Source organism: Berghia stephanieae, chromosome 11 (assembly GCF_034508935.2).
Source record: "Berghia stephanieae isolate SIO BIC M18660-M18661 chromosome 11, UCSD_Bste_1.3, whole genome shotgun sequence".
NCBI classification, from domain to species: domain Eukaryota; kingdom Metazoa; phylum Mollusca; class Gastropoda; order Nudibranchia; family Aeolidiidae; genus Berghia; species Berghia stephanieae.
In genome coordinates, this window is record NC_088370.1 from 17404913 (window position 1) to 17421036 (window position 16124).

The 16124-nt window shown below is 34.3% G+C and overlaps 1 protein-coding gene across 1 annotated transcript in view; it reads left to right on the forward strand.

Annotated features, from left to right (window-relative positions):
• The window catches only part of LOC144957278 (uncharacterized), a 10639-nt gene extending 4062 nt beyond the window's left edge, over positions 1 to 6577 (forward strand). Inside the window, exons 2-3 of the mRNA XM_078888375.1 lie at positions 2247 to 2294; positions 5465 to 6577. Of these exons, the coding sequence (XP_078744501.1) occupies positions 2257 to 2294; positions 5465 to 5984 (558 nt within the window). The 5' untranslated portion in view covers positions 2247 to 2256 and the 3' untranslated portion in view covers positions 5985 to 6577. The remainder of the gene's footprint in view (positions 1 to 2246; positions 2295 to 5464) is intronic.
• The last annotated feature ends 9547 nt before the right edge of the window (positions 6578 to 16124 follow it).

The window sequence follows — 16124 nt, forward strand, 5'->3', positions numbered from 1 at the left end:
AGTCATCTCACCCCAAGCTCAATTTGCGGCGCTGCACTGCGGCTCATGCCTGTTTTTTTTTTTCTTCCAGTCTTTCCTTGAGATAGATCACGGAGAAAAATTTCCCTTATGGGATAAATAAAGGGAATTTTATTTTACTTTATTTATTTATTTATTTATTTATTTATTTATTTATTTATTTATTTATTTATTTATTTATTTATTTATTTATTTATTTATTTATTTATTTATTTATTTATTTATTCATGTATCTATTGGGCGGGAGGTATTAGTAGCTACAGTTTGTAGGGCGTCAGTTCGACTTAAGAATCGATCGGGCTTAGAAACTGCATTCTTTTGACTTTTTAGATGAATCCCTAGTGATTCATTCTGTTGTGAATGGGTAGCATGATCTAATTTAGGCCTAATCGAAAGCACTTTTCTGTGTGAAACATCACAAGAGCTTTTAGCATTGCGTTATTATTGTTTATTTCCTTTTATAATGTCGATTAAGGAACAGTTAATACAGATAAAAATCAAGCAACAGACACTAGTAAAAAAAAAAAAACAAAAAAAAAACTTGAGCATAATATGTGACCCTTCGCCTCAAAACGGTATTAAGTCGGGATGGCTAAGATGATATTGAAAATTGAATTCATAGCCAGAAATATCAGCCTTGTGTTGAGTTTGTATGGGTTTGGGTCACATATACGATTCTTCCACTCTTGCCTTTTGGGAATTCCGGACGTGTTCTCCCAACCGCTGCACGATTTTGCGAGTGCGCGGGAGCGCAAGAAATCATTTATTCTAGCCCTCAATCGATTCCTATTTCGTCATCTTTGAATAAAAGACATGTTCAAAAATACTTAAATAATATCATTTATTTTCAAAGAATCACACGTTTAGTGAAATTTAACGATTTACAATAATATGACGTAGCAAGGACTATGAAAAATGTTTTTTTTTTCTCTTTTTGAGGAAAAATTTTGTCTAAAATCAAAGCCCTATCTCCACTTAGTAAAAATGTTTTTGAATTTTGAAAATCCATTCATAAATAAACAAGTTATGCAGTTTCAAAGGTGTCATTTATTTGGATGACCCGCAAAGAGGAAAAAAACGCGAAAATATGGGACGCTTTTTCGGCATTTTTTTCGACCTTTGGTTGTATCTTGCGTAATAAGTGTATTAAAAGATTGAAATTTGAAGAGCAAATTAGGATGGTGTTTTGTAAAATACGGGAAAAGTACTCGTCATATTCATATGAAATTTTACAACCAAAAAGAAGAAATGTTCATGTATTACCTTGTCAGCGACAAAACCTCCACGCCCGGTAGTTTTAGAAATATTTTACTCCAAAGAATAAAAATCTATTTTTAACGGTCGCGCGAGTTTTGTCGCTTGACATAATCTAAAATGACCTTTTTTCTAACTGTGTGCCAACTTTCAGTCATATTCATCGATAAACAGCGTCGTAATTAATTTTTTAAAATAGAATATACGAAGCGGCTTCGTCCCATATTTTGTCGCAAATTCGGGCACTTCGTGAGCGAAAAAGAGGCCCAAAGATTTGTGCGGGATAGTCATTGCTATATGACGTCACAAACTATTATTGAAAACTTGATATTATTTATTATCATTACCCGTTACTATATAGGGGGGGGGGGGGGAAGTGGAATGATATACGATTCTTTCATCTCTTTGTATTTATTAAACGAGTTATATTTATCGTGCCCAATAACACAACGAGCTTGCGAGTATGTGTTTATGCACGACAAAAATATAACGAGTTTAATAAATACAACAAATGACAGAATACGTTTGTTTACTCCACCCCCTCCAAGTAAGATTATTATATAATTTGTGACCAATGGTATGGTAGTAGTACGTCGATTCACCATAATTTGTGTCTTTCTCCTTCTGCTTGAATGACAATATTTGACCCAAAACTAAAAAACGTTGGATTTGTTGTATTCATGCGCACAAAAAGATTGTTTTTAATTACCAATCAGCTGCCTTTTACACCTAATTTCACACCAATAAAATGTTCGAAAATATTTTGCAATGGTAGAATAAGACTTTTATTCAGCACGTTCAAAGCATTATTCAACGATTACGTATTAACAAAGAAATGATTGGGTTTTCCAATGAGAGAGGTGGAATAATAAGATTTATCTATCTATCTATCAAATATTTATCCTGCGCCCACACAAATTAGTTATCATTGATTGAATCTGAATGTTTTTTTTTTCCTTTTCCATTTCTGACAGATAAATCAAAATGCCCGCAGGCGAGAACCAAGATAAAGATAAGAAAAGGTATGAAAATCTTGATAAACATTATGATAGTCACAACCCGACGAGCACTTATTTGCAGGTCTGAAAACCGAAAACCTTTTGGGCTCATAGTTGTAATGGAAATCCCCACCCCCCCCCAAAAAAAAAATAAATAAATAAAAAATGAAAAATATTTTTAAAAAATTAAAAAATGACGCAAAATATTATCCATTAAACTAATGTTAAACTAGGCCCATACGTGGGTTCGGATGTCAGACCTGCATAATATATGTAACGTCATCACAACCCCATCACTTGGAAACGAAAAATGCCAAAGAAAGACATGATTTTAAACAATGCAATAACCACTAATATGAGTCTAAAACGCTCAACAGATGATGATGATGATGCACCTGACTACATTAAAAGCATGTTAGAAATAATATATATATATATATATATATATATATATATATATATATATATATATATATATATATCCACATTATAGGAATTTACGATCCTCGACTGACAAAACGAAGCTTACTCTTAGAAATGTTTATAATTATAAATTTTATGACGCCAGTAATTTACCCACCCTGGGCCCCTTGTGTGGAATATCCTGTCCAGAAGGAAAATAAAAGCAAAATCTATTGAGTTTTAAATCATTGTTAAAGCACTAACTTTTTACCATTATATTTTCATAATATTGAAACCATATTATATCTACATACACTGCAGCTATTGATATCATTAAAGGTTTTGAGCTTTTTTGAACTTTTTTTTTATATCCCGCAATATCAACTAAACGATCTCAAAGCGCTTTACAAGGTATCCCTGACCAACAGCAACACTTAATAAGTAGGAAGAGACATGACGCCATTTAGGCGATATTACACTATTTGTCGGATAGAGACATCGCTGTTAACGGCAGGTACTCATTTTACACATGAGTATGGTGAGAGAATGTGAGTAAAGAGCCCTGTCCAAGGACTCAACTACGCGCCGAGCGAGGCTCGAACCAAGAACCTTCCGATCATACCACTAGACCACATAGCCGCACAAAAATAAAATTTGAAAAGTTGTGTATGACACAATAATAGAAGAAAAAAAAACAGAAAGAAAAATACAAGAAAAAAAAATCATCCACGAAAATCAGCCTGCCTCGACATGAGGATTGCACCTCAGACCCCCTGACACCCTGTCACTCTGTCAAATCGTAATACCGAAATTCCTCAATTTCCATCATTGTGATCAATCACTTCAAAACGGTATAATATCGGGGAGATTGATTTCAAACAAACAAATTGAGCTTTTTATATAGAGCAATATCCACTAAACGTGCTCAAAACGCTTTACAAAGAGTCCCTTACCAACAGCAACACATAACATGTAGAACGAGACATGACACGATATGACTGTCGGGAAAAAAAATGGTCAAATCATGTCTTTTTCTACATGTTACGTGTTGCTGTTGGTCAAAGCTGTCAACGGCTAGGTTAACTCATACTCATTATACACCTGAGTACGGTGAGAGAATGTGAGTAAAGAGCCATTTCCAAGACTTTAACTATGCGCCGAACGAGGCTCTAACTCAGGACCTTCCGATCCGAAAGCGAGTGTCATACCACTAGACCATATAGCCACCGCAATGCCAAACTAAATTGAAATATAGTGAAAATGAGACAGACATTGGTTACACTTATATTTTATTCAGGGCCTTAGACACACTTCAAGGAGGGCAGCGTCTTTGCTTCGTACCAGAAAGGTGCCGAGTTCGATCACCCGACGCTGCGCTGTGTGGCCTTGAGCAAGTCACCTCGTCCTAGCTCAATTTGCGGCGCATCACTGCGGCTGACGTCTGGGTTATTTCAGTCTTCCCCTGGAATAGACCCTAGAGACAAATTTCTCCAATGGGATGAATAAAGGGAATTTTATTTTATATTTTATTGATTTATTTGCTTCAAATGAAAAAAAAAGAAGACTAAAATTTCACATCTTAATCCGTCAGAGCCATTAGGCCCATCAGGCCAGAGTTCATCCCGGTTTCTATAGCGTGAAACAGACAATACCAAATGCTTGCTTACAATTTTGGATAGCACGCTAAAAACAAATAAATAAATAAATATATATAAATAAATAAATAAATAAATAAATAAATAAATAAATAAATAAATAAATAAACACACTTTAAATCAAAAAGTGGATCAATCGAGATTGGCCTAACTTGTCAAAAATTCTTTAATTGAATCGAACTTTAATTTTTAAAAATGAAATGCCATATTAAAGAGTTTTGGAAAAGTTGATGCTTGTCGTAAATTGAGCTAGGGCGAGGTGACTTGCTCAAGGCCACTCCATTGCAAAGACAGATCGATAGGATGTTTTTCATCTTGCTTAACGGAAATGTTCGCTAGAACTCTTGACAATATAATTCCATTTAATCCAATGCAATTTGAACTTGGCTCTTTTCTAAATGAAATTGAGATATTGGCAGTGTAAATATCAGGTTTTCCGTTGTTTGTTTGTTTGTTTATTTGATTTCTTTCTTTTCATAACAGAGTGGGAGTTCCGATAGTTCAGTTGGTAGGGCACTCGATTTAAACGCAAAGGGACCAAGATCGATCCCGGGTGCAGTCGAGTTTTTTTTTCCCCGCCCCCCCCCCCCCACCTCTCTTGTCCACCAAGCAGTAAGCGTGTTAGCTGGGTCTGTTAGATCTAGCGGAGTCATTTGCTATAGACTAGTATCCTATCCAAAAGGGTAGCAACCAATTGCTATTGTCCGTTTCACGCTATAGAAACCGGGTTAATCTCCAGCCCCATGAGTCTATTCTTTATTTTCTTTGTTTTCTTTTATGAAACAATAGAATATTTTTGTTGACAATTATAAAATCAATTAATTGTAGGTCATCTCATTCGACGATATTTTAATTAAAAGCTTTTCTAGCCAATGCGAGTGGTTAAGGCATTGTACTGTGACCCGGAAGGTCCCGGGTTCGAGCCCCGTTTCCGAGGCACTTTCGTTTTTTTTTCATTGGGCAAGATTATTAACCCCACATTTGCTCACTTGGACAACATGGTTGATTCCTGTTGACACCAGACATCTTATTTGACGAATTATCTAGATGCCTTCGTGGAATTACTAGGCGACGATATTATCTTATGACAATGTTTCATTCTGCCTTCTACCTATTGACTATCAATTTTTTTTTCAGTGATGACGCACAGATAGAAATATCTGCGGGATCCGACGGTCTAAGTGTATCTACCAATAAGATCCCCAATGTAAAAATATCTGCAGGGTCGGACGGCCTTAGTTTATCTACAAACAAAGGTCCAAATGTGAAAATTTCCGCAGGATCAGATGACAATGACCTAACAATAGGGAATGGTGAAGGACTCGAAATCTCTGCAGATTTGAATCTTGACGCCGAGTTGCCCTCCGTGCCAGTTGTCGATGGGTGTGGTTGCAGCCCTTTTTCCAAACTGTTTAAAAAAGGAAAAATCAAAATGGATGTGGATACCAATGGTCTCCCTGACACAGATGTTGAAATTTCTGCTGAAACGGGCGGATTTAAAATGTCTGCAAAGAAACCGCAGTTGAAGATGTCTGCAGGACTTGATGTGTCTGGAGGTGACGGCCCAGAGTTAAACGTCTCAGCAGGATCGAACGGTTTGAGTGTATCTGCAGGAACCAATGCACAGTTGAACGTCACTGTGGGAGGATCTGACTGAAGAAACAGGAACTGGAAATAGATTAATGACCACTTTGGTGATGTCATAATCAAGAGCGAAGTCTTTTTCATGGATATCGATTTCTCTTTTGTTTCTTTTGTTAAAACAAGCACATATTTTGTGTTTTTTTGGTAATCAAATGTTTGCTTATCTGTGATGATAGTAATTTCGGCATAATCAATATTATTATTATTATTATTATTATTATTATTATTATTATTATTATTATTATTACAGGCATTATCAGCATCATCATCTTCATCATCATTCCATCATCATCAACATCTTTCCATCATCATCATCATCGTCATTATTATTATTATTATTATTATTATTATTATTATTATTATTATTATTATTATTATTATTATTATCATTATCATTATCATCCTCATCACCATTACTATTATTATCATCATCATCATCATCATCATCATCAATGTTATTGTCTTGGATCATCATCATCATCATCATCAATGTTATTGTCTTGGCTTCATTTCCTATCTACGCTTCCGTCGTTTATGTTACCACAAAATGATATCACACAACTAAAAGCTTTTGAATAAAAACCAATGGAATTTAGTTGAATCAAATTTAATCTGATGCATGCATATCATAAGGAATGCATATATTATTGTTTCATTATACTTACCTCATCGATCCGTGGGTTGCATAAGGCATCTACTAAAGACTTCCATTCGTGTTTGTCGAATGCATGGACACCGATATAGTCCCAGGTTAGACCAGCCTCTTGATGGTGTTGTTTGTTTTTAAGGGTTTTACGCGCTTGCAACACATTTAGGTTATATCAGCGCCAGTAAAAAGACAAATTGGATAGTAAAATGTTCTAGAATTGCAATTAAAGCCCCCAAGTAAAAGTAAGACATATGGGAACTGGAGACAAATAGGTATCAAATGTAGATTCCAAGAGCACACCACCAATGTACTTAGTTTGAGATCACCTATAAGTCTCATCCGGACACAAGCACAAAATCCAACAAAGAGGAATACACTCAAATGCTTGATTATACATTCAAAATAACAAATATAATAATACATAACAGAGAGATGATTTACATGGAAAAAAATATCATCTCTCAAAACAATAAAATGCATTTGACTGTTTCTCTCCCAGCTAGGACTCCGTCCACGGCCAGGACAATACCAAGTAATCTCATTCCAAGACAAAGACAGAAGGCATGTTGGAAAACAGGTATAAGGGGATAGAAGACACAGTATGTAACCCCCTGCCCAATATGGGAGGTCAGGAACCCCACCCAGACCAGCCTCATGAAGCTCTTTATCCATGGATCTTCTCCAGGTTTCTTTGGGCCTGCCTATTCGCATTTTGGGACTTCACTCCTCTAAGCTTGGTGAGAAATTGCCAGGCTTTGATACCAGTAAGATGAGAAACTGGGTGGCTGCGAATCGGCTTCGGTCGAGGAGCTACCTCACAGCAAGTGCGCTTCATCAGTGGGGACTTTCCACCTGTCCTACATGTACCCGATGTGGGCCAGAACCCGTATCGGCAGAGCATCAAGTTGAACGGTGTGTTGTGACGATGCTACCGGGTGGGTTCGCAAAGATGCATGAATGCGGGCCGGACTTTGCTGATTTGGTCGATCGTCATAACATAATAGTGTGAAAACCACAAGGAGCTGCTGCCTTTTGTCAACTGGCTTAATCAGATCAAGAGCATACATGTTTACAAATAAATCCTAGAACAGAGAGATGATTTACAAGACAAAAAAAACCCCATCTCACTAAACTCTAACTATACATTTGACTGTTTCCCTCCCAGCTAGGGTATCTGGCCAGGGCCAGGACAAAACCAAGTTATCTCATTCCAAGACAAAGACAGAAAGCATGGTGGAAAACAGCTATAGAGGGATTGTAAAAAAAATTAGAATTGCAATTAAAGCGCCCAAGAAAAGGTAAGACAAAGGGGAATTTAGTTCAAATAGGAAACAGATGTAGATTCCAAGATCACACTATCAGTGTACTTAGTTTGAGATTACCTAAATGTCTCATCCCGACACAAGCACATATAATATTATATACAATATGTAAACAAAACATATTACAGTGCATAACAGAGATGATTTAAAATACAAAAAAAAAAAACCATCTCTCAAAACAATAACGATGCATTTGACTGTTACCCTCCCAGCCAAAGACTCCGGCCAGGACCAGGACAAAACCAAGTAATCTCATTCCAAGACAAGGACAAAAAGCAAATTGGAAAAAAAAGCTATACTGAGAAAGAAAACATAGTAAGTGCCTCCCTACCTACGATTGGAGGTCAGGAACCCCAAAGGAAATAGCGAATAGATTTAGCACAGGATCTCACTGAGAGGAACACACTCATAAGTTTACAGAATATATCAAAAGCAGAAAACATAACTAACAACACATAACAGGGAGATCATTTACAAGGAGGAAAATATCATCTCCCAAAAACGATAACTACAGTATACACTTGACTTTCCCTCCAAGCCAAAGACTTCGACTCCGACCAGGGAAAGGACAAAACCAAGTTATCTGATTTCATTCCAAGACAAAGACAGAAACTCAGAGAACAGATATAGAGAGATAGAGGACAAAGCAAGTGACCTCCTGCCCACCTTTAGAGTTAGACGTCAAAGGAAACCACCCAAGACCATGCTTTGTTTCGACAGATAGAAGACACAGCAACTGACCTCCTGCCCACCGTTAGAGGTCAAAGGAAACCACAAAGGAAACCACCCAAGCACAAAATCCAACAAAGAGGAATACACTCAAATGCTTACATTATAAATTCAAAATAACAAATATAATAATATATAACAGAGAGATGATTTACAAGGAAAAAAATATCATCTCCCAAAATTATGCATTTGACTGTTGCCCTCCCAGCTAGGACTCCGGCCAAGGCCAGGACAAAACCAAGTAATCTCATTCCAAGACAAAGACAGAAAGCATGTTGGAAAACAGATATAAGGCGATAGAAGACACAGTATGTACTCCCCTATCCCACTATGGGAGGTCAGGAACCCCACCCAGGGACCATGCTTTGTTTTGACAGATAGAAGACACAGCACGTGACCCTCCCTGCCCAATATGGGAATGACTCAACTTAGATCAGCCGACCGATTCAAACACTGGAAGGCAAGTGTGTGTCACGTCACATCAACAAGTTTGGTCAACTTTTAAACCTTTATCTTTCAACTCAATAACACAATAATGGAGTAAGTCACCACATAATTGTATAAAATCTTCAGTGATGGGCAATCCGCCTTTTGCAGATAAAGATGTTGAACTTGAACTTGATCAGTGGACCACAAAACTGCACGTAAATCATAAGGTAAATAATTTTTGACTTAAAACTAAAAGCAAAAGCTTTAAAAACAAACAAAAAAAAAACAAAAATAAAACAATTAACAAAACAAAATAAAATTTAAAAACTCAAAAAGGTGATTAAATGTTTGATAATTTATTTATTTCATTCATGTCATTACAAAAAAAAAAGAAAATAAAAACAAAATATACAAACGAAAATATTTAATCGTACACGAATAATTGTCATCTGAAATTAAAGATGATGATGATGATGATGATGATAATGCTGATGATGAGAATGATACAAATGACGACAACGACGATAAAGATGTGACAATGACGACAACAACATCATCAATAACAACAACTATAATAACAACAACAACAACAACAACAACAACAACAACAACAACAACAACAACAACAACAATAATAATAATAATAATAACAATAACAATAACAATAACAATAACAATAACAATAACAATAACAATAATAATAATAATAATAATAATAATAATAATAATAATAATAATAATAATAATAATTTACCAATATCTTTTAGGAGTATTTTTTTTTCTTACTCCAAGAGGGGAAAAAAATCCGAAATAACTAAAAATGTAAGGCTCTAAACCATATTCCATGGTTTGAAGTGCTTTCAAATACATATATGACCGATTTTCATTCAATATTCTGAACCTGGACGATAAAAATAATTTATTTATTTGGGTTACAGTTATATAATTGACTGGGCTGAGAAATATGTGTAATGCATACTAACAAAATGAAGTGAAACAAGAAACTTACAATGATCTTATCAAACAGCAATTGTTCGAAAACGATACATGATAGAAACTGTTTTGTTATTGTTTTTTTTTTTTAGGGTTTTACGGCGCTTGCAATACATCTAGGTCATATCAGCGCCAGTAAAAAAAAAAAGAAAACGGGATAGTAAAAAATACTAGAATTACTACAATCAAAGCACACAAGAAGTAAGACAAAAGGGAAGAGTTCAAATAGAGATCACCTTAAAGTCTCAATCAGACACAAGCACATTTCCCCACAAAGAGGAATGCACTCAACTATTTACAAACCATTATATACTTAAAACAAAAAAAAATCTAACAGAGAGATGACTTACAAGGAAAAGCATTGCAACACGTTAAGGTTATATCGGCGCCAGTAAAAAGGAAGAAAATGGGATGGTAAAAAGTTATTGAATTATAATTAAAGCACCCAAGTAAAGGTAAGACAAAGGGGAATTGGTTCAAAAAGGAAACAGATGTAGATTCCAAGAGCACACTATCAAAGTACTTAATTTGAGATCCCCTAAAAGTTTCATTCAAACACAAGCACAGGTCCCCACTAAGAGGGATACACTCAAATGTTTAGTAATCATATATAATATGTAAACAAAACATAATACAGTGCATAACAAAGAGATGATTTACAAGACAAAAAATATCATCTCCCAAAATTCTAACTATACATTTGACTGTTTCTCTCCCAGCTGGGGTATCCGGCCAGGGCCAGGTCAAAACCAAGTAATCAAATCTCATCCCAAGACAAAGACAGAAAGCAACTTGGAAAACAGATGTAGGGGGATAAGCAAGTGACCTCCTGCCAACTTTGGGAGGTCAAAGGACCCCATCCAGATAAAACAAGATTGATGCAGTGGACCATATATAAGTTCAAATATACAATACTTTCATATTCACAAAGTAACTCGCTCTCTCTTTTTTTTTTTTAACATACCCACATGTATACACACAGGATTGCTACACCACCTCACCAACGCAAACACAAATAAAATTTAAAAATACATTTATCATCATCTCATGAATTCGAATAAACATTTAAATGAGTTGCACATCAACATGCCTTACAGAAAATATATTTATAACAAAATTACAAACTAACTCATACAATAAATTAAATCCATAGAATTACATTGTTATAATTAAATTTAAAACGTCAACATCAATAAGTGCAATGTGCGCGCACACATCTTTATATGAAATATTGTATTTTATTCCACCCCTCTCATTGGAAAACCCTATCATTTTTTAGTAAAAACGTAATCGTTGAATAATGCTTTGAACATGTTGAATAAAAAATTTATTCAATGATTGCAGAATATTTTCGCACATTTTATTGGTGTGAAATTAGGTGTAAAAGACAGCTGATTGATAATTATAAATAATCTTTTGGTGCGCATGAATACAAATCCAACGTTTTCAGCTTTGGGTCAAATTGTCATTCAAGCAGGAGAAAGATACAAATTAGGGTGAATAGAAGTACTAATGCCAAACAATTTGGTTACAAAATATCTAATAACCTTACTTGAAGGGGTGGAATAAACGTATCCTTTCAATTATTTGTATTTATTAAATTTGCTGTATATTTATCGTGCAATTACACATACTCGCAAGCTCGTTGAGTTATTGAGCATGATAAAAATAACTCGTTTAATAAATACAAAAAATTGAAAGAATTGTATATTCATTAACTTACATCAAAGCAGTATGATTTGTCAAATAAAGGATTTGGCTTTAAAATAATGGCAATCATTTTCACATCCTTGTGACACTTATAATATTTACAATGTTTGTTTTAAATGTTTTACGGCGGATGCAACACATTGAGGTGATATCAGCGCTGGTAAAAAGGAAGAATATGGGATAGTAAAAAGTTCTATTGTTTTTCTTTTGTTTTTAAGGGTATTACAGCGCTTGCAAACACATTAAGGTCATATCAGCATCAGCAAAAAGGAAGAAATGGGATAGTAAAATGTTCTAGAATTACAATTAAAGCACCAAAGAAAAGGAAGACAAAGGGGAGTTGGTTTAAATAGGGAACAGATGTAAATTCCAAGCGCACACTATCAGTATACTAAGTTTGAGATCACCTAAAAGTCTCATCCAGACACAAGCACAAGTCCCCACTGAGAGGAACACACTCAAATGTTTACAAAACATATTATATATGTAAAACCAAAAAAAAAAATAATAAAACATTGCATGACAAAGAGATGATTTACAAGACAAAAAAAATCATCTATACATTTGACTGTTTCCCTCTCAGCCAGGGCCAAGATCTCATTCCAAAATAAAGAAAGAAAGCAAGTCGGAAAACATATAAGGGGATAGAAGACATAACATGTAACCTCCTGCCCACAATGGGACCCCATTCGGTTGTTCACTTCGATATAATACTGGCTGAAAGCAGGGTGTTACAATAGGAAATAACAAAAAGTTAAGATGTTGACTAGCGCTTATGGGAATTTTTTTGTCATATCATTGCCAGATTTGTCTTTAAGGGTTTGTTTGTTTTATTTTAGTATTAATTTTACGAAAGAGTTCCAATTTTAAAATTTAGCTGGGTGAAACATGAATCATTTTACGTCCATCACCACTGCTAAAAATGGTGGGAACTCCAAACAGCCATATCGTTTGCCATTGTGGATTAAACTGAAGCTCATGTTCAAGTTAAATATTATTTTTCACAGAATAAAGATAAAGTCTTGTAATCAAATATGTACTCTATACATTTGTGAATTTCTACACATATCATTTGCCTCAAAAACAAAAACAAAAAATCTATTTTTTCTGATGTCCGACTGTTAGTGTAATTTGATTCCTAAGTCAAAATTTTCACAATGTGCTTTCGCACATTCAGCTCCTTCTGTGTGGAATGTTCTTTCAGGAGACACCAGAAACCGTAACTCTCTGTCCTCCTTTAAAGCCTCTTTGAAGACAAGTACTTCCTTTTAGTTGTCTGTGAGTAATTTTATTGAATGAAATATATGATCGCATGTGCATATATGCACTTCCAAGCACTTTTGGTGGAGAAGGGTGCTATAGAAATTATGCATTATTACTATTATTATCATTAATTGTAATGTGTTGGCACATGCTATCTTTTTCTACGAGACAGCGGTTGAACAAAATCAAGTAATCCCATTCCAAGACAATGACAGAGAGCAAGCTCGGAAAACATATAGGGGGATAGAAGACACAAGAAGGTCAGAAGACCCCAACCAGAAAATATAAATCATATATGACTGAGCCAGATAATATTTTATTGAACTCCCAACTTGAACTTCCAGTTCATAATAATAAATCAAAGTGTTTAAGTACACTAAAAAAGTGTATGACTTCCAAAATGTTTAAACTATAGAAATTGAACAATGCGTAAGATCTTTAGCAGAAAGCGCACAATGAACAAAAATGCGCAAGAAGACGCATTTGAATACACATTTTTTTACGTACGGTTAACAGCACTGCTAACTAACCGTCCAAAGTCAGACTGAGTATTACTATCCATGCTTAGATAGTCATGGACTTAAGAACCGGGACTAATACTCACATGGATAAACATTAACAAAAGTTACAAAAAGTGCTTAATTCAACTACTTAAAAAATATCAAAGACTCCAAAGTTGTAAAAAAAAAAAAATTAAAAAAAAAAAAATTATCCGAAACTTCAAAGACCTTCTTATGACTTTTTGACAAGCAAGGTGTCATGTTAACTTAATCTAAAGAAAAAAAAAAATAGAAATAAAATCAGGCCAAATTGAGAGAAAAGTGGTTTATCAAGTACAACAGAATAGCCAAAAAGGGTTCAAAACGCGAGATGTTAAAAGAGGAAGCAGCATTTCTCTTATTTTGTAAATAGCCTGTTTTAGTCTTGACTATATTTACCCCCCCGCCTTTTTTTTTTCAAATCACTTTTTTAGAATTTGATTACTTTTAATCATTTTAAAACAAAACAAAACAAAACAAAAGATAAAAATATAACAATTAAAAAAAAAATAGTAATAATAAATCAAATAAAGAAAATAAAGGAAAAAAAAAAAAGATAAAAAAAGGCCCTTTTACACTTCAAAAACATCAGTACATATTGGAACAGGCTTGACTGTATTCATTTGAATAAAAACATTAAAAGGAATAATTATCATAGTTAATCTATTTTTATATTTCAAAGGAAACACCCGTGTCTTCTGGAAAAGTCAGTAAAAAAGGTGAAGTGAGAAAGGAAAAAACAATTAACTTAATCCATAAAGTGATTAGACACAAATTATAATACACACGTCTTATTCATTATCAAAATGTAAATCTGTAAAGTTGAAAATAAACATCAAAAAAAAAAAAAAGAAATAAAAAAAAAGGAAAATCCCTCCAACTAACCAACGGACTAGGTGGATGTCACGCCATGGATTCCAATCAACCCATGGATTATTCGATTCATGCAAAAAAAAAAAAAAGATCTTTGAAATATTCTAAGACATAGCGGCCAACATTTCAAATAGCTAAAACTGGATACACAATGGCATCATGACTCAAAAATATCAGTATGTTTGGACTATTATATATTATAATCTAGATGTAGAGCTTTTTAGGTTCCTTGTTTTAATTTGGTAGTCAAAGAAGCATAATAATCCTGGGACAACTGTGTCACAGTAAAGGTTATTCACAATTATCTTATTAAATTTTATTTTATTAAGAACTGAATTCATCTCACTCCAGTTATATTTCGGGAGGCTTAGATAAACTTTACCTTCTGATATTAGATCGTCTTTCCTTTTATAGCCTTCCCTCGAATTAATTTCTAATTAGTGAATACTTTTCGTTCTACATTCTGTCACGTAGCCATTTATTATAAAAGCTGATAGGTCTAATATTCTACACTCACTTTCTCTCCACAATCTATGCCGGACGGCCAGTCGTTCTATTCCTATATATATACTGGAAGATTTTTATCTTTTGGGACTTTGTAGATATTATATCTACACCATTAAGACGCCGGAGCTTTTAACTTTGATTGTATAATCTTCAAGGATCAAACCCAAGCCCGCTGTCAAAGGACTACACAATAACTTCTTACCAATTGCCTGGAAGTGGAATTTTACGAGTCCAATCCTGTTATCAGAGGAATAGATCATCCAAGCCCATCAACTGCCTGGAAACGTAAACTTATGAACCTGACATATTATCATAAGTTACGTAAAATATTCATATCTCTATTTGTAACTGCCACGATCACTGTTTATCTCTTTTAATTAAATTTCATCATTATTTTTATTTCATTGTAAACAAATCGTTAATTGTTTTTCATTTATAGTAACTAGTAAATTCTGGGGCCTCATTCTACATATATCTTTATGCATAGTCGAGTAGCTCTTTACTCACTTGAGACCATGACAAACTGCAAAGGTCATTTCCTTACACATATGCTAAGTCTTACAGAAAACAGTTCATTATCTTTAAACGAAAGTCCTGCATTTTCAAGCAATTTGATTTATCTTTAAATACAGCTCTTATTCTTTCTGTTTATTTTTCTTTAAGTAATACTTTTACAAACAAGACAGGTTAAGTCGATTTTTCTACTTTTTTAGATTTTCTGTCTATGAGCTAAATTGAAACGTAACCTTTATTTTAAGGATCAACTGACACAAGAATTTTCTTAGATTTGTAAGAATTTGAAGTCTAATCATGATAAAATGATAGGCCGGATTAGGCATTACAGGGGAAATAATCCTTAATATCTCAAAAATGGAGAAAAAAAAACCCCAGAGTTACAGAGTTTTGGAAGATTACTCTTCAATCTATGAAATAAAATTGTTAATTCATGATTGGTTCCGCCAAATATTATAAAGCCAAAATTAGCCCACGAGTTAAATAGGTAATATCTCCAACTTGATGTGACAAACTCAATACCCAAATCATAAAAGCTGTCACTGCTCTGCTTTAATATAAACATTTCTAATGATTCAAATACAAAAAGAATGTATCCAATCCATAAGCATATAATATGACACCAA